This window comes from Podarcis melisellensis, assembly GCF_964234715.1.
Source record: "Podarcis melisellensis genome assembly, chromosome: 17".
NCBI lineage: Eukaryota > Metazoa > Chordata > Lepidosauria > Squamata > Lacertidae > Podarcis > Podarcis melisellensis.
In genome coordinates, this window is record NC_138534.1 from 5,793,007 (window position 1) to 5,817,738 (window position 24,732).

General features: G+C 47.2%; 1 protein-coding gene across 2 annotated transcripts; it reads right to left on the reverse strand.

Annotated features, from left to right (window-relative positions):
• PORCN (porcupine O-acyltransferase) lies at positions 1–24,676 on the reverse strand. 2 transcript variants are annotated; one of them, XM_081894481.1, is made up of 15 exons: positions 24,535–24,669; positions 22,440–22,584; positions 18,909–19,101; positions 18,195–18,238; positions 16,444–16,625; positions 15,612–15,742; positions 13,281–13,295; positions 11,755–11,769; positions 7,440–7,565; positions 6,420–6,520; positions 5,126–5,202; positions 4,442–4,505; positions 3,354–3,439; positions 2,198–2,308; positions 1–758 (listed from the first exon to the last, which is right to left on the reverse strand). In XM_081894481.1, the coding sequence occupies exons 2-15, from the start codon at positions 22,573–22,575 to the stop codon at positions 657–659; spliced, it is 1,383 nt and encodes a 460-aa protein (XP_081750607.1). In that variant the 5' UTR covers positions 22,576–22,584; positions 24,535–24,669; the 3' UTR covers positions 1–656. The 2 variants fall into 2 exon arrangements, with proteins under 2 accessions (XP_081750607.1, XP_081750606.1); XM_081894480.1 differs by lacking the exons at positions 11,755–11,769; positions 13,281–13,295 and having other exon boundaries at positions 24,535–24,676.
• Between the last annotated feature and the right edge of the window lie 56 nt (positions 24,677–24,732).

A 24,732-nucleotide genomic window follows, 5' to 3' on the forward strand; every position in this document is an offset into this window, starting at 1 on the left:
TTACAATCAACCAATCATCAGACTTTACTGAAGAAAGAGCCCATAATCCCAACAAAAACCAGGGATGCCATGACAGCAGCCGGTGCAGCTCTGACAGTCAGCCGCAAGGGAGCAAAAGGAGCTAATAAGAAAGCATGCATGGGGAGAATGTGGGGCAACAGCTCTAACATAAAACAATCACATTTTAAATCATACAAGGAGGAGAAACGGTGCTGCAACTTCCACAACTGGTCACTAAAGGGAGCCCCAAAATGGGCAGCAATTTCCCAGGGGGCAGGGGATGCTGTGTCCCCAAACCATCATGAAATGGGGGCAGAAGGAGGGAAGGAAGTCTAAAACCAAAAGCAAGACCACCTCTGTGTGTTTGGGCCACCTTTCTCAGCAGCCCCTTTCCACATGGGAGCTGATTTTCTTCCTTTTGTGAGGGCATTGGGTCAGGGCCTGCCACGGCGTGGCAGAACACAGTATGGCCTGCCCAGAGGCCCCTTCCCTCCGTAAGTGTACCAAGAGGGAGGGAAAGGGGCCAGCCAGCGTGTCCAGGGGTGCACAAGCCCGGGGCGGCATCCGACTTCCTTGAAGGAGACGAGGTCTGCTGGTTCCGCCTCTCCTTCCTGGACTTCTGCCCCGTCTCCTCAAGTCGGCACCGAGGTTGCAGCTCAGCTAATGAGGCGGTAGAAGACCCAGGAGGCGAAGGTTGCCCAGTGGCTGGCCCAGCTCAGCTCAGACCATTTGTGCATGGTGTAGGACATCCCGTAGCCCTGCAGGGTAAGGAGAGAAAGTTCTTACAAATGTAAGCTTAACACAGAGACAAAGAAGGAGGTGCTGAAAGGGAGGGAGACTCCAGGCAGGCAGGTTTAGCTGCCCCCCCCCCGCCCATGCATCACGATCTTTCTGCAGCAATCAGTGGGCCCAGCCTATGCCACAGAACGGCATTTATTTTCTTTTTCAAAAAATAGTGTAATTTGTAAGTAATCCCTCTTCCCCCCCCAAAAAAACTCTCTTCTGGGCTTTAGTGCAGGTTTAGTGCAGCGCAAACAGTTTTGCCATGCTGAGCGCTGAGCCTAGGGGGCGCTGTAGGGTGCCGCAAATATGATAGAGTAAATTGAGTAGAACAGAAGGCAAGAGGCATAGGGCTCTGGATTTTGAGCTTGCAGAGGGCGATGTGGAAATTTTAAAGACCAAAGTCTGCCCTGCCTCTGGGGCCTCCTGCCTTGTCCTGCTTCTTCAACGTTTCCAGTTATCGCCTCAGTGTTCTTTTTTGATCCCCCCAAAAAGCTCAACAATTTTGGTCTATCTTTTCCTAAAAAAAGCTCAACAGCTCCTGGCAATGACAATGGGTAGATCACAGCCGGTCTTTTTATACTGTGAGTAGATCGCTGTCTCTTGGGAGCTGGATGTGCCTGTCCTAAAGCATGCTTAATAGACACACAAGACGTAACTGGCTGTACTTTTGAATAAAGAAGGTATAATATTTGTAATGGTTATAGGGGTTGCTCGTGCGTAAGTTGCCGCCACTCCTGGCTAGGTTGCCTGGTTAAACCTTTTCCTGGCTGGACAGCCCTTCACTTCGTGGCTGTTTCAGTCGCTAGCAGAATCCGCCAGTGGGCATTTCTTGAACCTCTTCCAGCAAAGAAGTTCTTTGACGCCAAGTCTCCGCCTACTCTCCCTGCGCGGAAGTCTTCTGCGCAGGGTGGGTGTGGGCGGAGGACCCATGCTCTCCCCGCTGGTCTCCAGCGAGGAGTCCTGGAGCCTTCTCTCCGATTCCCCCATCTGCCCCCCTTCACCCCTGGTGTTACGCTGATTTCCTTCCCCAGCCGATGAGCTCCCTCTCTCCCTGCTGGGCCCTTCTCCAGCATCGCTTTGGAGCCTTCCCTCCGCCTCTAGCTCCGATGGCAGTTCCCTGACAGTATTCATTATATCAAATTGTAGATTCCAACGGAAGTCTCATAAAGTTCATGAACTGACTAGAGAATGAACTGATCCACTGGGTCTTCTGCTTTTTCATTGAACTTTATGAGACTTCTGTTGGGATCTACAATTTGATATAATGAATAGTATCCCTTATTTATTCAAAAGTACAGCCGGTTACGTCTTGTGTGTTTATTGAGTATGTTTCACGTAACCGTAGGTTTGTTGTTGTTGTCCTCAAGTATGGCCACCACAACTGCCCAATGAGTCTGGGCTTTGCCCCTTTTACCTGCTCTTCCACAGAGTCGTCTGCATCCATGTCAAATAACGAGCCGAGGTAGGACAAGTGGAAAATGGCGAGCACTCCAAAGAGCAGGTTGAGGAGGTAAACCCAAAGACTCTGCCGGAGAAGAAGAAGAAGAGGAGGCTCAGTACAGGTGCACCCAGCCAGGAATCACTCTGCTATAACCGGCAGGGATGGAACCAAGCGAGGAGTAAGGAGCACACATGTTCAGCTGCACCCACCCCCATCCTAAAAAGGAACGCAGGAGGAAGAGCCGGAAAAGACATCCGCCTGAGACCTGAGGCACCAGGAAGACCATACAGTCATACCTCGGGTTACAGACACTTCGGGTTTTGCGATTTTAGATCGCACACTCCTCCGAACCTGGAAGTACCGGAACGGGTTACTTCCGGGTTTCGCTGCTTGCGCATGTCCAGAAGCACTAAATTGCGCTTTGCGCATGTGCAGAAGCACTGAATCGAAACCTGCGCATGCGCAGATGCGGCGCTGCAAAAGTGCTTCCCGCACAGATCACGTTCACAACCCATGTGTCCACTCGGAAAAACAACCTCTCAAAGGACCTGCTGATGGCATTTTACCATTGTACTGTGGAGAGTATATTAACTTATGGTCTGTGTGTGTGGTTTGGGAGCTACACAGTCAGGGAAAAAACTACGTTGTCCAGGGTTGTAAAGACTGCGGAGAGAATAATTGGGTGCACGCTTCCCACCTTGGATCAAATCTATGCTTCCAGGTGCCATAAGAAAGCTGCAGATATAGCTCAGGATAGTGCACACCCCAGAAATGATCTCTTTCAGCTTCTGCCTTCTGGAAGAAGATACAGGGTTATAAAGACCAGGACTAGCCACCTGAGAAACAGTTTCTACCCAAATGCAATTTTGGTTTTATATGCAGTGTAAAGAGTCTCTATGGGAGTATATTGTATTTAAAAATGGGATATTTTTAGGGGGCTAACCATGTTGGGATAGCTGGCTTGTTGGTTTTTGAATGTCTTGTGTAGATTTTTCAATTTTCTTGTTCTGTATGGGACAATGACAATAAAGATTATCCTATCATCACTGTATATATTGAGCTGCCAGACCATTGGTGTGATGGCATAAAGGGGCGCCCGTAGATCCTCAGAAGCCAAGGCCCATCTCACCGTGTTGTGGCGATGTGAACACCCTGGCGGGCACCTCTTGGAGAGTATGCAAGCATCAAAGATGACGGCGAGCCTCTTCCGGAGAACTAGGCGGAAAGAAAGCGGTGGTCCCAGTAAGTTAGCGAAAATGTATAGAACTAACTCAAATCTCTGTTGGAAATGTAAGGAAAGAGGGCACCTTTTACCATACATGGTGAAATTGTAAAAAGACAAAGGAATTCTGGGAAATGATATATAATTAATTTTTAAAATGTTTAAAAAATAACTTTTTTTGAAAGACCAGGAATTTTAGGTGCAGATATTCCGAATAATTTCAGAAGACTGTTCATGTACGCGACAACAGCTGCAGGGATGTTGCTTGCCCAGCGATGGAAAGAAGACAAGATACTGACAAAGTCGGAATGGAGGATGGAATTACATGACTATGCAGAGATGGCAAAACTGACAGGGAAAATCAGAAATCAGGAAGATCAAAACTTCAATAAAGAATAGGACAAATATAGATTGTACTTAAAAGAACAGTGTAAACACTTGCACTCTTTGGCAGGCTTTGAATGACTTGCAACGTTACATAAACTTTGGATATCATGGAGAACTGTAATTTGGATGAACTATAATATGCAGTTGATTAAGATACTTAAAGGACCCACCGAGGCGAGGAGGGAAGTCCTAAGATTTGGAAGAATCTTGCTTTATTTTAGATTTTATTGAAAAATGTTAATGGTGATTTATTTTGTAAAACCAATAAAATTATTGAAAGAAAGAAAGAAAGTGGTTGAGAGGCTGTCCTCAAGAGCCTAAATACTGGTTTTAGGATCATGGCTTGTTAACTGATTGTGGTTTATTCAAAGCACAGTTTCCTGTATTTGGATTAAACCGATCACTGTGGTTTGTTACATACAGCAAAAGAAAGCTTTGAATGCCATCCCCGCGAGTGCAAAGGAGGGACCAAGGGGAGGAGGGGCCATGCATGTAACAAACCATGACCTGTCTTTATGTCTGAACTGGGCCAATTTCTGGGCCAAGGCTAGATGGAGGTAAAGAACCACCCGAATTTGGTCCCCAACCAAAGGAAAGAGGGAACTCACCGTGTTCAATGTAAGTGATAAACCCCAGGGAGAGCAGCACAGCCGCCAGGTGGAAGCTCAGCCCCTGGGAAGGAAGAGGAAAAGAGACAGTTCTTTAATGGAACAGCAATCTCAGGACAGGGGTTGCATCTTGCTTGCATTCTTGAAGAAAACTAACTGCTTTTTAAGGGTCTCCCCCTCCCAAGAAGAGGCCTAATGAAGCAAAGACAAATGGCAGTTCTGGACCCCGATCAGCCTGTACCTCATAGACATCTGCGTCTTCCTTAGGGCTTGGCAGGGGATCACAGTGCCTCTTCCCCATATATAGCACTTAGAGCACCCTGGAGCTGTTACCTGCTGCCATTTCCACCTCTGCCTGGCAGCCATTTGGTGCATATTGGGAAGGAAACTGATGAAGGTCAACAGGTTTGTCCTGAGCAGCCATTAGTGAAAGGGAGGGATGGTCAGGCCAGCCCTGCCTTGCAGCAGGGCAAAGCAACCTACTTTAGACAGCACCCAGAGGCGGGATGAAACACTGCCAAAATGCCTGGGGACTAGTCCATGTGATTGTGAGCTGCCTTGCCACCTCTTACAGGTAGAAAGATGCGGCACAAATGTTTGAGATAAACAAATCAGTACATGTTTCATCATGACAGGGTGCGACCAAGGAACAGGAGATAGCGGCTTCTGTAAAGGGATACTCACATGTAGGAGGGCACTAGCTGCATAGGTTACAATGATTGCTGAGAAGGTGCCCAGTTTCAGGGAGTTCTTGAAGACATCTGGAAACAGGCGGAGAAAATTAGTGAAGGGACAGCATGTTCTGCTTCCTACTGGATGCCCTGGCCAGCTTTCCCCCACCTCAACTGAGATGCAGTAAAAGGCATTTACTTCAAGCTACTACATTCACCTGTTCCAGGCACTCAGCCACTGAGTTTCAAAGTATTTTCTGGAAGCTGCCACTCCTCTTCTTCCCACATAGCACTGGATTGGTGGGAATCTCTCATACCTGGCCAGTTCCAGGGCATGACGCTTCCACAGACTTAAGAATCTGAACAGCCTTGCTGTTTGAGATTAATTTTGAGGGAAAGGAAAACATGGCTCTTCCCGATCTTGCTGGACTGCAACTCCTATCACCCCTGACCACTAGTCATGTTGGCTGAGGCTGATGGGATTTGGAGTCCAACAATATCTGGAGAGTACACGTTCGCTATGTATCTTGTTTCAGCATTCTGTTTCCCAATACTGGCCACCTGGACACTTTTGGGACGCCTTCCCTTTGTCATTTAGCCATATCATATGGAAATCATAGGTAGACTGCCTCCTAACATGGAAGCTCCATTTAGCCATCCTGCCAAGCAGCTTTGGATGGGCTCATCCTCCACAAATCCGCTCAGACTATTTTAAATCCATCACATTTCATGGTAGAGAAACTCCACAGGTTAATCACACCTTGTGTGAAGAAGTACTTCCTTTTTCGTCAGCCCAGAACCTACTTAAAAGGGGCTCCTTTACCTCTTGACTAGTGAGAGGAAAAGAGATTTGGATCTGTCGAAATGCCCAGCATTGGACGAGAAGATAACTTAGTCCATTTCAGGGCTCACAGATCTGAAATCTTTTCTCCACTCCCCAATCTGCACGTGTGGATCAACCCTACTATATAAGTCTACCCCCAGGATTTGTAAATACTTAGAGCAATAGAGAGAGGAGTTCTGGGTATTGCAATAGAGAGAGGAGTTCTGGGTATTCTACATCCCCCTTCCCAGTAGTAAGAGGGGGGTGAAGACAATGGGAGACCCAAGAACCTAACTATGCTGGGAAGCATCTTCTGAGGGGGGCCACAGGTTCCCCATCCCTGCCGTAAGGGGTCACTGACCTCCCTTCCTCAGGGAGCCATTGTCAGGGGCGAGTCAGACACAGATGCCCAAGGCTGAGGGTCCTCATGCAGCCTGTTTCTAAGGCTCCACATAACTAACACAGCAGGTGTACACATCCTTACAGGAGTTCAGCCAACGGGACATGGGCAGGTTCCAGTTGGTGACAACCTCCACCATGGAACGGGGCAGCTCCACATTCAATGGGCGAGACACTGTCAGATCCCTGGAAGGAGGAGGGAATAAAATCATTATGAAGGCCAGAAATCTGGAAGCATTTTTTGATAGGGATTTGCCAAGAAATACAAAGAATTTATTTATGTATGCTACAACAGCGGCAAGAGTCTTTATTGCACAAGGATGGAAGAATGGGGAAATCCCAACGAAAGAACAATGGCAAGAAAAACTGATGAACTATACAGAGCTGGCTAAATTGACATACAAATTGTGGGACAACAACAACTGACTTTAAGAAAGAATGGAAGCTTTTCACAAATTATCTAAAAAGACAACAAAATGAACTGGACTCCTTGGCAGGTTTTGAATAAACATCCGCAAATTTATTAGGTGGGCATATGATAGACAAAATAAAGATATGTACAATTTTATAATATGCAGAGAGCAATATGTGCAAAGAAATCAGAGAGGGGAGATGAGGGAAGTTTTCGGTGGGAGCGAGAGGGAGGGATGGGGGAAAGGGCGGGGGAATAATGTAATTGATTAAATGGATTGATAATTTGTTATGTTGAAATTGTTCAATAAAAATAAATAAAATTTATTTAAAAAAAGAAATCAGGATCTTTGGATTCCAAGGCGATAATCCGAATCATGTCTGGCCAGAAGTAAGTCCCACTGAATTCAACGGAGCTTAACTCCCAGGTAAGTACAGTTCAGATTGCAGACTAAATTCAACTGAGTCTGAATCGAAGCCATTATTATTCATAACTACCCACCAAGAAACAAACCAGGGAGGGGGGAACCTGCCCACATTTAACACATTTGCAAAAAATATTCCAGCATAAAAGTTACTTTGACACCTGTCTTCTGATTTGCCTATTTGTGGGATTTAAGGAGGTTTACATTTTTAGGTACAGTACCCTAGGCACACACACCCCTCTTCCCCCCCCCCTTGCAACAACACTCACCATTTCAGGTTGTCTTTCTCCTCCGTGAAGCCAGACCCTGCCAACGTGGCCGTTGTTTCGGACAGGAAGCCCACAAAATAGTTGCTGAAGTGGAAGGAGCTAGCGCTCTCGTAAGCCCGAAGCCAGCTGCGTTGCAATACCAAGACAGTAAGGATGTAAGAACAGTCCAGCTGGATCAGGACAAAGGCCTCTCTGTCCTCACAGTGGCCAACCAGATGCCTATGAGAAGCCTCCAAGCAGGTGATTCCCAGAAACAGGTGTTCATGGGTATACTGCCTCTGACAGTGGAACACAGCCTTATTCCCCCATGAATTGGTTTAATCCTTTTCTAAAGCCATCTAATTCCATGGTGCTCTCTTTATTTTATTTAGATAGGCGGAACAATTAAAACGCCAAGAAGTAAAAACCAGGTAATACTACAAGAAATGAAAAAACAAAACATTGGAACTACAATTAGTATCCTGCATACTATGGAACAGCACTGCAGGGCTGCAAAGAACACGCTGTCGTATTTTTCGCTCCGTAAGACGCACCTGACCATTAGACGCACCTAGTTTTTAGAGGAGGAAAGGGGGGAAGGCCCGGTTTTTTTTAGGATCAGCTCAAAGTTGTTGAGCTTACTTTGCAAAGGGAAAAAATCCTATTTTTATGGGGTTCAACTCACAGTTCTGCAGCTTCTTTAGGAAAGGAAAGGGAGCCATTTCTACAGTTTCCAGACAGATAATCTAATCAGCCAGTCACTTGTCACTGGGGAAACTAACAACCCCTGTCTGCAGAACATTCAACAATGGAGGCCTGGGCAAGGGGGTGGGGCCGGAAAGGAAGCCAGCGATTGACACACATTCGCTCCATAAGACACACAGACATTTCCCCTTACTTTTTAGGAGGAAAAAAGTGTGTCTTATGGAGTGAAAACTACAGTATGTAGAGGGTATACAGTCAAACCTCAATTCCCGAACGGCTCTGTTTTGGAGCGTTTTGACTCCCAAACGCAGAAAACGTGGAAGTGAATGCTCCGGTTTCAAAAGTTTTTTGGAAGATGAACATCTGATGTGGCTTCCGCTAAGTGCAGGAAGCTCTTGCAACCAATTGGAAGCTGCGGCTCGGTTGTCAAACATTTTGGAAGCTGACTGGGCTTCCGGAACGGATTCCATTCAACAACCAAGGTTTGACTGTCTTTGTAGGTGGTCACAGTCCTAAAAAAAATGCCTCTCAAAGCTGGGTTTTGAGAGAGGAGGTCCGACTTAGTTATCCATACAACCAATAAACACCAGAAGAGGCCACCAGGTACCTTTGACTCAAGAAGCTTTAGCAAGACCCTTACACCAGCAAATCTGACACACTTTGCCCAGCAACCCTCCAAAGCAAAGGGAGAATGAGAACTCCAAGGATTTCTAGCTTAATAGCCACTTTAAAAAAGAAAAAAGGCTAAGTTCTTCATAGATCACCTGTTTCGTATTTGATGAAAAGGCAGACAACAGCGGCAGAGCTGGGTCTGAGAGAATAAGCTGCAGAAACAATCACCAAGATTTCCTGAAAAATGCAGGTCCGAAAAGCTGCCACTACTAGGCACAACTACCATCTGTGGTAGTCCATGCCCAATATGCAGCAACCCCACTAGCATTGCATGGGCAGTTTTCAGTTTACTCTTCCCATTGTAACAGGTGCACTGTATCATCAGAGCCCCACCTGATGCACCAGTTCTTTAACTCTGGCTGAAACTGAGCGGAGTTTGCATCATTGGACTCTCAACTTTCCTTCATCAATATTTCTGCCCAGATCCGCCTCCCTCTCTCAGACTAGATGCTGTCCCTCCCTCTTCCGATAGAAATCCTTTGTACTTTACAATAAAGAAACTGTTGGGAATCTGTGTACATGCAGCTATTCACATAGAGTCAATTAAGGTTTGGCAGACAGCCAGAAGGTCATGTGAAGGAGTAAGTTTGCCTGGTGATAACAGAGACATGGAGGTAGCTCCCTGATTGGTCAAGCTCTCTCAAGGGAGTGACAATTAATGGCGTACCAACTGGAATGTGTTAGTTCAGTGGTCAGTGTTCAGAGGTTCAGAGTTCTGTGTCAGTGTAGGAGTTGTGAGTCGTGTCAGAGAGAGCTAGCAAATAGTCCTGTAAATAGTCCACTGTATATAATAAACACCTAAAAAGTTCCTGGTCCCTGCTTCATCTATCCTGTCTGCAGCCAAGTCACCAATTGCTTCCGTGGATTCTGCGTGTACTCTGCTAGGTCTGGCTAAGGTCCTGCAACTAGTCTGAAAGTTGCGAAACACCAATAGGTTTTATCAATAGAAACCGCCCCTTTCAAGTTTCCAGACAAGCCCATACAAACCTTGCTCATAAAAGGTGAGCATTCTGAGTGGACTTTATGTTTTAAGGAGAAGTGCACTAAAAAATTGAATTTGCACCGTTTGAAAACCGCTCACCGGAGTGCCAATGAGCTTCAGGCACGGCTGCTCATTCGTTGCCCTCTAACAGATCCAAAACACAGAAGAAACTCTTGACTGCTCAATGACCAAAGTGACCACTCTCAAAAGTAGATTGAAAACGAGGGTGTTCTCCAAATGGAGTAAGAGGAGAGGGTGTTGGAGCCAAGACTTTGACGGAGCCCCTCCAGATTTTGAGTGTTGTTCTGTAAAATGGATTTTCTATCAACTCTCCAGGGTGAGCTTCAGAAAGGGATCTGATGGATCAGCTATGCCACCCTTGAAGATCAGGTGTGTATCCACTCCTTATATAATCGAGGGCGAGCAATGGGGGTTGACGACATAAGATTGGCGGCATAGATGTCCCCCCAAGGGCCAGATCATAAGAAATGTTTCATAATAAAGGGCAGTAATGCAGTGTGAGGTGGCAGTAAAAAATGGGGACAGTTAAACTATATACGAAACGAAAACGAAAAACCCCCGCCAGGATGAACATAAACCAGGACGTTACAAGAATATAAAGAGAGGGCCTTGATGGATATCACTCGGTGGCTCTGCTCTCTTTCTTAGTTCCTGGTGGGGGGCTGTTGCAGTCCAAAGGTTCTTGCTTTTAGAGCGCTCCTTCTGCTGTTCCCAGGCCAAGGAAAACAGACATGCACAAACATACTGTTTTATCGTGTTCTTTATCCCAGCTGTTGTCAGCTGGGATCGGATTCTTGCAGCCCTTCTGGGACTTCCAGGTGTACTTTGGATAGTAGCACACCTGCATCTCTTAGAGTTGGTGCAGTATAGAACTTATCTTTATGCCGGGAAGCCAGTTTGAAAGGGAAGACCCTCCCACTTAATACTCACCCCCTTTTGCAGCAGTAATGGGTCTAAACCCCGTTACCCCCCTTAACTTTAATCTTGAAAAATCAGAATTGTGCTCTCCCCATATTTCATCATGTGAACATTTATGCACACCTTCAAGTACCGCTCCTTTAACTTTAGAATCATAGCACTAAGTCCTGTGTTTGGCTGCCCTGTGAGCCCCCCAGCCTGATAAACCTGTTCAATGTCTAGAGAAGTCACTTCGACTGGTAATTTCATGTCAGTGAGCCAAAGACACAGGTCCACCCCTGCCCCCTGAGAAGATCCTGGGATCTGATCCTGGGATCCGCACCCTAAGTACTACTGCTCCTCCAGACGTAACTGCAAATCTCAAGTCACAATTTTTCTTTCTCCGTTTTTCTTAGGTGACAGGTGCTCATGCCAAAGATCTCCCTAGCAGTTTTAGTAACCTCAAACAATCATTCTTGATTCACGGAGAATTTCTGGTTAGTAGAGACAAGAGCTACATGCAGGTCAGCAGATAACTCTTAGCATCACAGTTCTGTTCCCTCTGATGGGGTTAACTCTGCAAAATGGGGATTTGAAGCCTTTGTTGGCTCAATGCCAATTGCATTCCCTCTATGAGCCAACCATCCTGGAATAATACTAGTTTGGAATAACTGCTACTTGATGCGTTAAAGGAGCTCTCAAGGGCAGGGCGTAAAAGAGCTAGACAACCATCTTGCTTGGTATGAAGACACGCCACATCAATCCTGAATTTTCCAACATTCAGCTCGAAGCTCCCATATTATTAGAGAGGAAGCAAAACGTCTCCCGGTCCACTTTCTCCCCACTGTGCCTGAAGTTCTCCACCTCTACCCTGTCCTGCTGACTTACTCGCCTTTCCTCTAAACAAAATACCCCCCCCCCAATGTTGTAATCTCCCCTCCCTACAGGAGCTGCTCCAACCCCTTGATTATTTTGATTGCCTGCCTTAGAAGCCAGTGAACCTCTGCAAAACCCACACGATGGGTCAGAGAAGAAACAGATGCCCCCATGAAGACTCACCTCACCATGGTGCTCCTGGCAGAAGCAAGGAGGGAAAGAACATGGCAGGAGCGAGAAACAGAGAGGGAAGAATACAGGTATCAGTAGATATTGGGGCATTGAGGTGTTCCATATAGACTGAACCACAGAACCATTGAAAAAGCCACAGAGAGCCATGGCTGGCAGTGCCGATATGCTGAAGATTTCAGTTGTATTTTGGACAGCGTTGGTTTGCATTGAACAAAGCCAGGCCTGTGGGTATTGTATTATATGACAGTGTGCAAGTGCAGAAATTTCATTAACAGCTCTTTCATTAACATCTGCATGACAAACTTGTCAAACAGAAGGCACTTTCTTCCTCTGTGCCAGGAAAAGACAGGAGCCCTGGCTTTAAAACATAATACAGTGGTACCTCGGGTTACATACGCTTCAGGTTACAGACTCCGCTAACCCAGAAATAGTACCTCGGGTTAAGAACATTGCTTCAGGATGAGAACAGAAATCGCACAGCGGTGTGGCGGCAGCAGCGGGAGGCCCCATTAGCTAACGTGGTGCTTCAGGTTAAGAACAGTTTCAGGTTAAGAACAGACCTCCGGAACAAATTAAGTACATAACCAGAGGTACCACTGTACTTGCCTCACTGGATCAGAATAAGCTTCCTATTTCTCACTGTGGCCTCCTAGACACTTCTTAGGAGCTCACAAAGAACAGCATAAAACGCAGGGGTGTGCCAGAGGGGCTATAGCCCTGGGCGTGGATTTTCGAGGGTACGGGAAGCAGGTGCCCCCAGGGCAGCGGAGCGCTCTTCTCTCGGCGGCGGAGGAACCAACCCTCAGGGAGAAGAGCACTGGGCTGGGCCTCACTGGGGGCACTGGCATGGGGGGCACTGGGTTCATGCCTGCCCTGGGCACCATGAAGTCACACAACGCTGCTGCATAAATCTGCTGGCCACACGCTGTTGTTTGATGCCAGCATTTGGTACTTTAAAGGCAGACTGCCTTTACAGACGGAGGGTCTTTCATTGAGCTAAGTGCCTTTGTAGGTTGTGATTAAGGTTCTGGCACGAGTGCAGACTAGGCCTCACTGCACAGAAAGAAGTGGAGTGCTCAAGGCATGGAATAAGTCACACTACACAAGATTGGGGAAAGAAAGCCAAGCCTTACTTCAAAGCCACCAGGTGACACAGACCTAAGCAGGGCGAATTGGTGAAGACCACAGAAATGTCAAGCAAAGCAGCCACAAGTGGCACTGACTAGACAAGGACAGCAGACACACCGGACACAGGCCAAGACACAGTGAGCACAATGAAAGCGAGTCAATGAGGATACGTCGGTTGCTGGGCCTCACAGAGAAAAAACAAACCGTGTCTGGAACATGGCGAACAGACTGAGGGAGCCATGGCCCCACGGTGCCTCCCGTCAAGAGACAGAACAAATGGGTTGCCACTGATGGAAGCCACAAAAGACACGTGAAGGTTAAGAATGCAGCTGTGCAATGAGTGAGATGATGCAGCCCGGCAGCCAGAGAGATGCGCTGGGGGGTGTTACCTGCTTCTGCGCTTCCTGTGGCAAGTAGCACAATCCCAACAGAGAGAGGACCGGGAGGGAGAGGGCAGAGGAAAGAAAGCAAAAGAACCACAGAAGAGAAAGAGAAAGAAAATGAGCTCATCAGGCTTTCGGACATTCCAAATAATATTTAAAATACCTGCCCTTGAATGCTCTTACACTGTTTAACTATGTGGCAGGAAAAGGTTTGATAAAGAGCTGCTTCTCCCAGTATGGATGGAAAAGGCCACAACTGCTGAAATTCTTCTCCCTGGCCCAGCATCCACTGAATTCAAGGAAGTGCAACTGTTAAATGCCTCAATATTCCTGGGATCCTCTCTTCGTTCACTGTACCAATGCAAAATTTTAACACAGAAGAACTGGAAGGGGCAACTGGGACGAGAGGCTCCACAACAGGGCTTTACTTTCAAAAACCCCACACACCAAAAACCAACCACTTAGCCCAGTAACTAACTGGCAGCCACTTTTGATAGGCTCTTCCTTCACAGATTTGTTCAAACCACTTTTGGCCCACCGCATTTCATGGCAGAGAAACTCCATAGTTGATTGTGCCTTGTGTGAAGAAGTACCATACTTTTCCGTTATAAGACGCCCCCTATTTTGAGGGACTCAGATTTAAGAAAATGAGGGGATATGGCACAGAGTTGTTGAGGGTTTTTTTTTTTTTTGCAAAGGATTACCCAGGGTTGTTGAGCTTTTTAAGCGGGGATTGCCGAAAATCGCTCACCCGCACGCGTCGCCAAATCTGCCTCCCGTCTGTCCCATCACTGGCAGAAGCTGCCAATCACCCACCCAACTGTCAGAGCATCAGCCAATCAACACCACCCATTGACACAGCATCCAATAACATGCACAATAGCTGCTGACAGCTGCAGCAGCAACCAATCAAACATCCACCCTATGATGACCCCCACTTTTTAGCATGATTTTAAAAGAGAAAAAACATAGTCTTATAAACGGAAATTTACGGTACTGTTTCTGCAGCGTCAGTCTTAAAATGGGATCCTGCAGCAACATTGGGAGGGCCACAGGTTCCTCACACCCACAGCCAAAGGCCACAGCACCCTTATCTGTTACAGTTATTCCAAGGCCCAATAACTATCCCAAGGTGAAGATACCAGGCACTTATCAGAGCCCCAGCATGGGGAATCTGTGTGGCTCTCCAGATGTTGTGAAACACAACTCCAATCATCCTCAACCACTGGCCTCCTGGGAGCTGATGCCATCCAACAACTAGACCAGAGCTTTCCAAACTTTTCATGTTGGTGACACATTTTTGAGACATGCATCATTTTGCGACACAGTAATTTGGTTTTACTAGCAAACCAGAGGTTAAACTAACCCTTTTCCAGTCCTGTGGGGAGTGTTTGTGTGACACACCTACACACTTCAGCTGGAAAGCTCTCAACTAGAGGGCCACAGGTTCATTACTTCTGTCCTAGTTGCCAAATGGCTTGTGGATGTGAAAGCAATTCTGTCAGGGCCTTAAAGGAGAAGACTGGAAGCCCTTCTGAACTGTATAGCCAGCAGCAGAATGGCTGCTGGTCGGAGTTTAGAGTAGCTCATCCTGTACAAAACATATCCCCCTCTGTCCCCTAGGTGCTAAACAGCATCACAGATGGAAGATAAATGCCATATTTTAGCTCACCAGGCCCAAAGAACAGGGGATGCAATACTGTTACATCATGAGAACTTTGCCCATAATTGCATTTTGAGAAGCCTCCACAGCAGGAAACATATTAATTAGTCCCCATGTTAATTAACCTAACCCTGGGTCAACAAATCCGGAATAGCTTCACCCACAAACACCCACAGAAAGGGGTAGAACAGTCAGCCTTTTCCTTATGTTTTGCCACTCTGATTCCAGTCACAAGGTGGCAAAAGAGCGTTAAGGGGCAGCTAACCTGCATTAAATGACCTGATATATATGGTCAAGGACCATATCCCATATACCCTATTTCACCTTCCTCCTCCCCCCTCCAGTATTCGCAAGAGCGCTTTTCGGTTTTTTTAAGAGCTTAAAATAAGTGCAATACATCTCTCTGAACGATTCAGAGGCATGGAGGAAGAGAGGAACTCGGGCAATAATGTGCACTTGCCTTTAAAAACACCCAGTAATTAAAAAATATATTAGGGCCTGCCATTTCATGGGAGGCCTGTTCTACAGCACACTTCCCATCAGGGTTAATCTGGCCTGTGAGGGGACTAAAATCTCCACACGCTCACTGGCTGGATTCCCTAACAAACCCAATGGGCCAGCTGTAGGGAGCCTGGGGCTGAGGTCAGAGCATCTCTTTGGAGCAACCAACTTACTTCCTGAGTAGCTTGTAGCTGTAGAGAGGTATCAAGTAAGAGAAGAGATAGGGGGCCACACAAGTGGACATGATGAGGCACACAAGGCAGAGGAAGAAGCTCAGGCAGACCTTCTGGAGCCAGGAGAAGCTCTGCAGGAGAGGAAAGAGAGAGAAAGACAAAATACCATCACAGGCATGTGACTTTCACACTGTTTTTGGGTCATTATCTTAGTACAAGTAGAAATGAGAGACCCTTTTCATGTCAGCTCATCAGATAAAAGGCTGCTGTTGTTGTTATAAGGCTGGTGTTGTTGTTGTGGTTGTGATGGTTGTTGATATACTGCCCTATTCCCAGAGAACTCAAGGCGGTCACAGAACAAAATCAAAATGTGTTTGATCAAGCGATGCACACCCTCCAAGTGTTCCTATTTTCCAGGAACAGTCACAGATTTACAAAAGCCATCCCAGATTCTGATTTGATCCCAGAATGTCCTGATTTTCCTTAGTACATCCTTATTTTCATCAGAGAAATGTTGGAGGGTATGGAGTTATCCAATCCCCAAGCCATCTGAAGGCAGCCCTGCTTAGGAAAGTCTTTTTAATGCTTAATTTTTAAAATGTTTTATTTATGCTGGAAGAGCGGCTGGGGCAACCCAGTCAGATGGGCAGGGAATAATAATAATGATGATGATGATGATGATGATAATAATAATAATAATGGAATAGAACGCTTGGGTAGGATGGATGTGGGTTTCCAATATTCAAAGATGGTGCCCTTTTACTGAACCCCCAACTAACCAGGCCCTGTTCCCCATGCTGTGCCAGGAATAAACACACAATAGGGAGCTCACCATTCTTCTGCTTTCCACGGCCTGCAGATAGGTGCGGAAGCGGAACCAGGGTCCAAAGATGACAGTCCCAATGAAGTAGATATATCCCATGAACTCTACTGGGGAGGGGATGGCTGGCACCTCGCCCCGGTCCAGATCAAAGCCCAACGACACGGCCTTCATTGCCACAATCATCTGGGCACCTGGTGGGAGGGAGCAGACAGACACGCAATAGAGATTCTGTGCTTCAGTGCTTGCCGGTAACCTATGGACCTCACTGCCCAAGATGTGACATGACTTTTGAAAAAGAATAAGGCAAATGGAGAGAAGATATCCATGGTGGCTGAATGGGACCGCCAAATAGAGGGGAATGTAATTCCTTTTAATGGAAAATTCAGGTGCTGAGTGCCAATAGGATTGTAGACAAAACAGAGCCACTGAGAAACAAGGAGGAGCTACTGGCAGCCAAACTCAAGAGTCGAAGAAGTACTATATATTTCAAAACCCTAAAGAGAACCCACCTCTGCAAAAAAACCAAAACAAAAACGAACCCAATGGGAGCCAAGCATGTTGTGTTAGCCACAGAATGTAGAAAAGATAAATGGAACACATAGGGATAATAATAATAATAATAATAATAATAATAATAATAATAATAATAATAATAATAATAATAATTTATTTATACCCCGCCCTCCCCGGCCAGGGCAGCTAACACCAGTAAAATTACAGTAAAAACATAAGGGGGGAAACCAATTTAAAATACAGGTTAAAATGCACTTTATAATGCAGCCTCATTTAAAAGTAGCCCATAGATCAAAACCGTAAGTGCGCGGGGGGGGGGGGGGGCATAAGGATCAGACTGAGTCCAAACCAAAGGCCAGGTGGAACAACTCTGTCTTGCAGGCCCTGCAGAAAGATGTCAAGTCCCACGGGGCCCTAGTCTCTTGTGATAAGAGCGTTCCACCAAGTCGGGGCCAGTACTGAAAAGGCCCTGGCCCTAGCTGAGACCAATCTAACCACTTTCCGACTGGAGACCTCCAGAATGTTGTCATTTGTGGACCTTAAAGTCCTCCATGGGGCAAACCAGGAGAGGCAGTCCCGTAGGTACGTGGGTCCTAGGCCGCATAGGGCTTTAAAGGTCAAAACCAGCACCTTAAACCTGACCCTGTACTCCACCAGGAGCCAGTGCAGTTGATAAAGCAATGGATGAATGTGATCCCGCAGCAAGGACCCCGTAAGGAGCCTCACCGCGGCATTTTGCACCCACTGGAGTTTCTGGGTCAGCTTCAAGGGCAGCCCCACGTGGGGTGAGTTACAATAATCAAGCCTGGAGGTGACCATCGCGTGGATCACTGTGCCCAGATCTGGGTGAGAAAGGTAAGGGACCAACTGCTCTGCCTGGAGGAAACACCTGGCTTATCCCGCCGCCCCATCTAACCTATGAAAAAGAACCGGCTTCCCTTTGAGACCCAGTCAGGGCCAAATCCCAGAAGCCCTGGCTGCCTCACAGTTCCATCGGTTCCATTCCCCCTTCCTAAAACCAGGCACAGAATCTGGGTATCCTCCTTGCTCAGAGCTCCCTATTATCTGTTCGCTGCAGAGTGATAAATATGAACGCTGCACTTGGAGCAACCTTTAAGTTTTTGGAAAGGAAGCACATTCCACACACACACACACACTGACTAGCCCCAGCAAGCTCCAACATCTTATCCCACGACACCCCAAGGCTTGATCTGGGCCTAGAAAGAGAAGATCCACAAAACACTCACCTCTCATCTTATGCCAGCTCACGGTGTCCACCATGTGCATCTCCCTGCAAAAAGGAAGGGCGGGGGAAGAAGGGGAGAAGGTCAAAGATGGGAAATGGTTATGATCCCTCAGGTGGCACAATGGGTCAGTATGTCTGGCTGTGAACCAGAAGGCTGGTGGTTCGAGCCCACCCAGGGACGGGTGTGGTCTGGATTTCTGCATTGTAGGGGGTTGGACTAGATCAGGGGTCAGCAAACTTTTTCAGCAGGGGGCCGGTCCACCGTCCCTCAGACCTTGTGGAGGGCCGGACTAGATACATTTTAAATAAGAGCACACATTCTACTCATGTAAAAACACCAGGCAGGCCCCACAAATAACCCAGAGATGCATTTTAAATAAAAGGAGAGATCCTACTCATGTAAAAACACACTGATTCCCGGACTGTCTGCAGGCCGGATTTAGAAGGCGATTGGGCCAGATCTGGCCTCTGGGCCTTAGTTTGCCTACCCATGGACCAGATGACCCTGAGGAGTCCCTTCCAATTCTTTTAATATGTATATTAAGTAGTGGTTCCTCCTATCGCCAAGCTGCCAACTTTGCTCCACGGTTGTCTAGATATTCTTAACTTCTGCTACACTCTGCTTCCCATGAACTACTCTCTTCATCCAGTCAACCGCTTATGACTATAGCAACCTGTGAGCAGCCCTCCCTCCCTGCTCCTCGCCCTCACTCACCCCATGAGCAAGTAGATGAGGATAGTGATGGAGAGGAGGACGCCGCGCTGGGTTGAGTGGCGACAAAGAAACAGCACCAGGTAGCACAGGAGGCTGAGGAGGACGACCCAGACCATCTGCAGCTGGAAGAAGTGGTAGAGGGCATAGAAGCCGCTGGCGACTGTGCTCAGGTGCTTGACGTAGGATGGCAGAGCTGCAAGGAGAAGGCCAGAGAGGAAAATGGAGGTCAGTGGAGAGAGGGTCAGGGGACATAGGAAGCTGCCCACAGCCCCATGTGCACTATACATTTAAAGCAGTATCATAGCACTTCAACAGTCATGGCTTCCCCCAAAGCATTGTGGGAAATGCAGCTTGTTATGAGGTGCAGAATGTTGTCAGGAGACCCTGATCACCCTCCTAGAGCTACAATTTCCAGAGTGGTCTTTTAAAAATAATAATAATAATTTTTTAATTCATTTTTCTTTTTCATTCATTACATACATCTCAAAGTCTTAACATTTACTATGTATTCCTCCCTCCCTCCCCTCCTGGGCTTCCCCCAACTTCCACTTCTGGTTTGTTTCTCTTTTCGCTCACTTTGCTACCTCCTAACAGAAAATGTTATTAACAACATAACATCAAACCTAAAAACCTAAAAATAAAAGTAAATACACCATAATATTTCTCTAGACATTTTCTAATATTAATAGTGTGAATGTTTATTTAACTCCTGCCATTAAGTCTATCGACTTTCTTTGTTTCTGCAAGTATAATATAAATGGTTCCCATTCTTTTTCAAAGTCGCTGTTGTCTTTTTCTCTTAGTCTGTCTGTCATTTTTGCCAGTTCTGCACAGTTCACCAACTTCTCTTGCCGCTGTTCTTTAGTTGGTATTTCTCCAGTCCTGTCTTCCAATTTTGTGCAATCAACATTCTTGCTGCTGTAGCGGCATCCATAAATAAAGTCATCTTCTCTTTCGGTATGTCTTGGCCTAAAATACCTAGTAAGAAGGCTTCCGGTTGTTGTTTTTTACAAATGTTATTTTCAACGTTTTCTTAAATTCATTATAAAAAGGTAAAAGCCGATTGGGAAATGATATATAATGAATTCCAGAGTGGTTTTAACAGTCAATCCCTATTCCCTGGGAACGCTGGGAATTGTAGCTCCGTGAGGGGAATAGGCGTCTCCTAACAACACTCAGCACCCTTAACAAACTACTGCTCTCAGGATGCTTTGAGGGAAGCCATGACTGTTTAAAGTGGTTTGAAATGGATGGTTTGGAAGGGGCATGGACTGTTTTGTCTATCTGGCCCAGTATTGCCCACTGACATGGGCAGCAGCTCTCCACAGTCTCTTTTTTTAAAATATATAAATTTTATTAGTTTTCATTCAGTTATACATTTTATCCCGAAAACAACAAATCATGACTGTTTTGGACTTCCTTCAGCGTCTCTGACAATCATCCATACACATTCCTTTAATACACATTCCCTCTCCACAGTCTCAGGCCTTCCACATCACCAATCCCTGCTCCATTTAAGTGGGGATTTGAACTTGGAACCTTTTGTTTGCAAATCAGGTGCCCCATCACTGAGCTATGTCCTCTCCCTCGGGATCCCTCCTCCAGACTCCCCAGCTGTGTGTTTACCTTGGAAGAGAAAGAAGACACTCAAGAGTCCCCTCCTGGGTCATTTTACGCTACATATGAAACAGCAGTTGTAAGAAGGGTAGGAGCTGTAACTAGAGGGTGAAAGAAAGCTGGGGCTTGCATTAGGACCTGGTAGGCAAAAGCCACTTTGAAAGGGGGATGTTGAAAACAGCAGGTCCACTACAAATAAAGGGAAACGCTTGAGCTTTGAGTGGAGGGAATGATGCTGCGTCTCCTCCACTCCCTGAGCATCGCTCCAGTCTACCTGGAACTCTGCCCTCCATCTCATCTCTGGCGTTGCTTTCTGTCCAGGGATGTAGCTCAGCCATGACATTCAGACTGAGAGAGGAGGAAAAGCAGGCACCATGTGTGTGCCTTTTCCCCCAGCAGGTGACCAATGGGGTGCCCTCCAGATGTTTTGAGCTACAGGTCTTATCACCCTCGACTGTTGCCAATAATAATAATAGTAATAATAATAATAAATTTTATATATACCCTGCCCTCCCCAGCCAAGACTGGGCTCCGGGCGGCTAACACCAGGTAAAAACAATTGATTAAAATACAACTTTGGGAAGTCCCCAAATAGGAGTTCCATCACAGAAGGAGAAAGGAAAAAGAAAAGAGGGGCAGGGGATCAAGTTGATTCCAAACCAAAGGCTAGGCAGAACAACTCTGTCTTACAGGCCCTGCGGAAAGAAATCCGATCCTGCAGGGCCCTGGTCTCATGAGACAGAGCCTTCCACCAGGCTGGAGCCAGAGTTGAAAAGGCCCTGGCCCTGGTTGAGGCTAATCTGACTTCCTTAGGGCCCGGGACCACTAGGGTGTTGCTATTTATGGACCTTAATGTCCTCCGCGGGGCGATCCTGTAAGTACGAGGGTCCTAGGCAACTGATATTGATGGGAGCTGAAGTCTGGAAAGGAAGACCTTGGTCAGCCCTGGTTTAGGCATGTATGGTTCAAGCAAAATTAAATGATAACAGCAACATTTCTTAGTTCATCATAACAATAACTTAAATGATGGAGCACTTCGTCCTGAGCATTTCAGAGTAAGAATGCTTTGGCTGCGAACAGGAGTAGGGAACTAGGATCTCCCCAACTCCCATCAGCCTCAGCTAGCATGGCCAGGAACGATGGCAGTTGTAGTCCAACAGCATCTGCAGGGCCACGTGTCCCCCAATTATTGTCAAATCTAGTGGGCGGGGGCATGGAATCCCAAGACTCATTCTCATAACATCAAACCATGGTTTGGCATTACTTCTGAACAGTCTTCTTTCCACTGTGATGCAATTGCACAAAGCAAGAGACCTGTGGGAAGGTGGATTTAGATGCAGATCATGAGTGAAAGCAATATGGGGTTGTAATGCATGATGGGAAGTTTTGCTTCTGCACATAATCCTGCACAAACCGTTCTAAGCTGAAGCATTCCTTCTTCACCCGAGAATGTTCAGTTCACATTGAGTTCATGAAAACATTGTACCCTGACCTGTTCTTAATCCATGATTGACCACATCTACAGAACGTGATTGTTATGTCCTTTTAAGTCTTGCTATTTCAATCACTAGTCATTGTTTAAGTCTTGCTATATCAATCACTAGTTATAGTTTAATAAGGAGGTATTCATGCCTGTCTAGTTTTGTGTTCCCTTTCCCACCCTTTAATCTATTGATGATTAATGCTTATATGCAACCCTTGTATTGTATTTGTGTTAACCAATCAGCAACAAGCACATATGTGGCAATGCTGTAATATTCAATAAAAGGGACTCCCCGAGACTTGCTCGGGAGATGCTTCCCATATGACACTCATCACTCGTCTGTCACTTATTTCAACCCAACAAATGCAGACTTCCTTTTGGGTCTGATGAATGCCCTGGAGGACTGCGTGCTTAAGATTGTCTGCACTTACCCAATCTCCAGAGGAGACGGCACACGAGGCACAAGAGCAGAAGAGTCCAGACCTGCTCAAAGCCTTGCTGGGCAGTAGGCAACACGCAGCCGCTCAGGAGCTGCTGGTAGAACTCTTCCCGGGTGAATGTGGCCATGGCCGCAGCCTGGAAGAAGGAGGAGACAAAGGGATGTCAAGACGGGTAGGTAGCTGAGAAATCCCCTCCCCATAGCTAGTGTGCAAGTTCTAGCACATATGCCCGTCTCCAGAGGCAAGGCCAGGTGGGATTTCCAGGCTGCTGAGATCCACGCCAGCATGCGCTGATTTGGGTACTCAGGTTGTATAGAGTTGCAGAACATGCATACCTGCATTTTACTTTAAGCCTCCACCACTCCCTCTGAACACAGAGCAAGTTAAGGATTAGTTTCAGCACACGCTTACTTCCACAAAAGCTCAGGTAGGGGTGCTGAATCTGCCTAGATCCTGGAATCATCTCATCATGGTGATCCTTCTTAAGCCAAGCAACAGGCACAGCAGTGATGGGCACATTGCACATGTAGCAATGGTGCACAAACCACCCACAAAGCCGTACTGTACTACATTTTTTGCAAGTCCTCTGTTCTGTATTTGCATTAAAGGAGCAGGGGGATCTCCCCACACACCCCGGTTTAGGCATTCTCTTGGTAGCAGCCCTTAGCATGCTTGCAATGGTGGCAAGTTTCACTAAAATCTGTTACTTGCTTGAAAAGGGCAAATACAAAAACTATTAAGGTTGCTTGTGATTTAAGATTAAGCTTCCTCTGCTTGATCACTTGGAAGCAATTCTTCACGGGTCACAGGGCAGATAGCTGAGTGGTTGTATGCAGGCCTGGTAAAAATAAGAGTAAGACTACCAGCATATGTTATTCCCAAAGCTCCAAAATGCCTCCTTTAAGGGAAGGGAAAGAGAGGCAGGAAGCTCTTTAAGGTAAAGGGACCCCTTAGCATTAGGTCCAGTCGTGACCGACTCTGGGATTGTGGCGCTCATCTCGCTTTACTGGCCGAGGGAGCCGGCGTACAGCTTCTGGGTCATGTGGCCAGCATGACTAAGCTTCTGGCGAACCAGAACAGCACACGGAAACACAATTTTACCTTCCCGCCAGAGTGGTGCCTATTTATCTACTTGCACTTTGATGTGCTTTTGAACTGCTAGGTTGGCAGCTGGGATCGAGCAACAGGAGCCTACCCCGTCACAGGGATTTGAACTGCCGACCTTCTGATCGGCAAGTCCTAGGCTCTGTGGTTTAGACCACGGTGCCACCCACATTCTAGGAAGCTCTTTACTGAACAGCATCTCCATCTCCACCAAAATATGGACCAAGGCTAGGGGTATCAACTTGAATAAAATACTGGGGGCTCCTGTGACCACGGATGATGGACAAGAAAGGGGGGGGGAGGAAGGGAATAGCCCGATGAATATTAATCTATGGTTCAGGAGAGATGGCCCGGTGAGAAATATGTGATGGATGAATAAATGAGTTGAACGGCTGAAAAGTTGCATATGGAGTGATCACGGGTACATAAAGGGAGGCCGCGGCCTATTCGGCAGCCCGCCGGCTGGAAGATCCAGGGAGTGGTTTTGCAAGCCTGGAATTTCCTAGGTGCAGGAAGGAAACGCTGCCTGGGGAAACGCATGGACCACAGACAAAGGAAAACTGCTCGTCGGGATTCGAGAGAAAATCAGATCGGGATCCTCCTGCGCGGAAATCGCTTTCCTTTCCCCCCCTTCCGGCATGCAACTCTGGGGGAAGCCCTTTCCCCTTCCTCGCTCTCCCCAGGACACACCGGCCCATTTCCCCGGGGGAGACAGATTCTATCTAGGAAGGGGGGGGGGGAATCCCCTTAAAAGATGCCCTGACTCCGTGGATCTCGACGTGCCCTCGAGGGATTCACATTAGGAGGGGGCAAATCCCAGGCGGATTGAGATGCCCTTTCCCTAGCTGCAATGCGGGAGACCCGGGAAGAGGCCCTGGCCCCCCTCCCCCAGCGTGCGCCCTCTCTCCTTTCCGGCCAGATGTTCCCTGCAGCTCCAGCTGCGCTTCTTAAGGAGGCAGCCCCTGGGTCGCGGCGAACTCACCGAGGCGCCTCCTTCCACCACCCTCCTTTTCCAGCTCTCCGGGGACGATGCGTGTCGGGTTTTCTCCCTTGCCCCCACCCCCACCCCCCCAGCTGGAAAGTGGGAAAGGAAGGGGAGGTCGGCGCTGGGAAAGAGGAGCAATAATCCCTTTTAAAATTGGAGGCGGATCGACCCGGGAGGCCAATGGGAATGCCGGAA

Coding starts and splice junctions, on each gene's coding strand:
- PORCN (XM_081894481.1), bottom strand. CDS start 22,575: ATGGCCACATTCACCCGGGAAGAGTTCTACCAGCAGCTCCTGAGCGGC. Junction 19,102..22,439: donor CCGTCTCCTCTGGAGATTGG/GTAAGTGCAGAC, acceptor TTCTCCTTGCAG/CTCTGCCATCCTACGTCAAG. Junction 18,239..18,908: donor CTCATCTACTTGCTCATGGG/GTGAGTGAGGGC, acceptor TCCTTTTTGCAG/GGAGATGCACATGGTGGACA.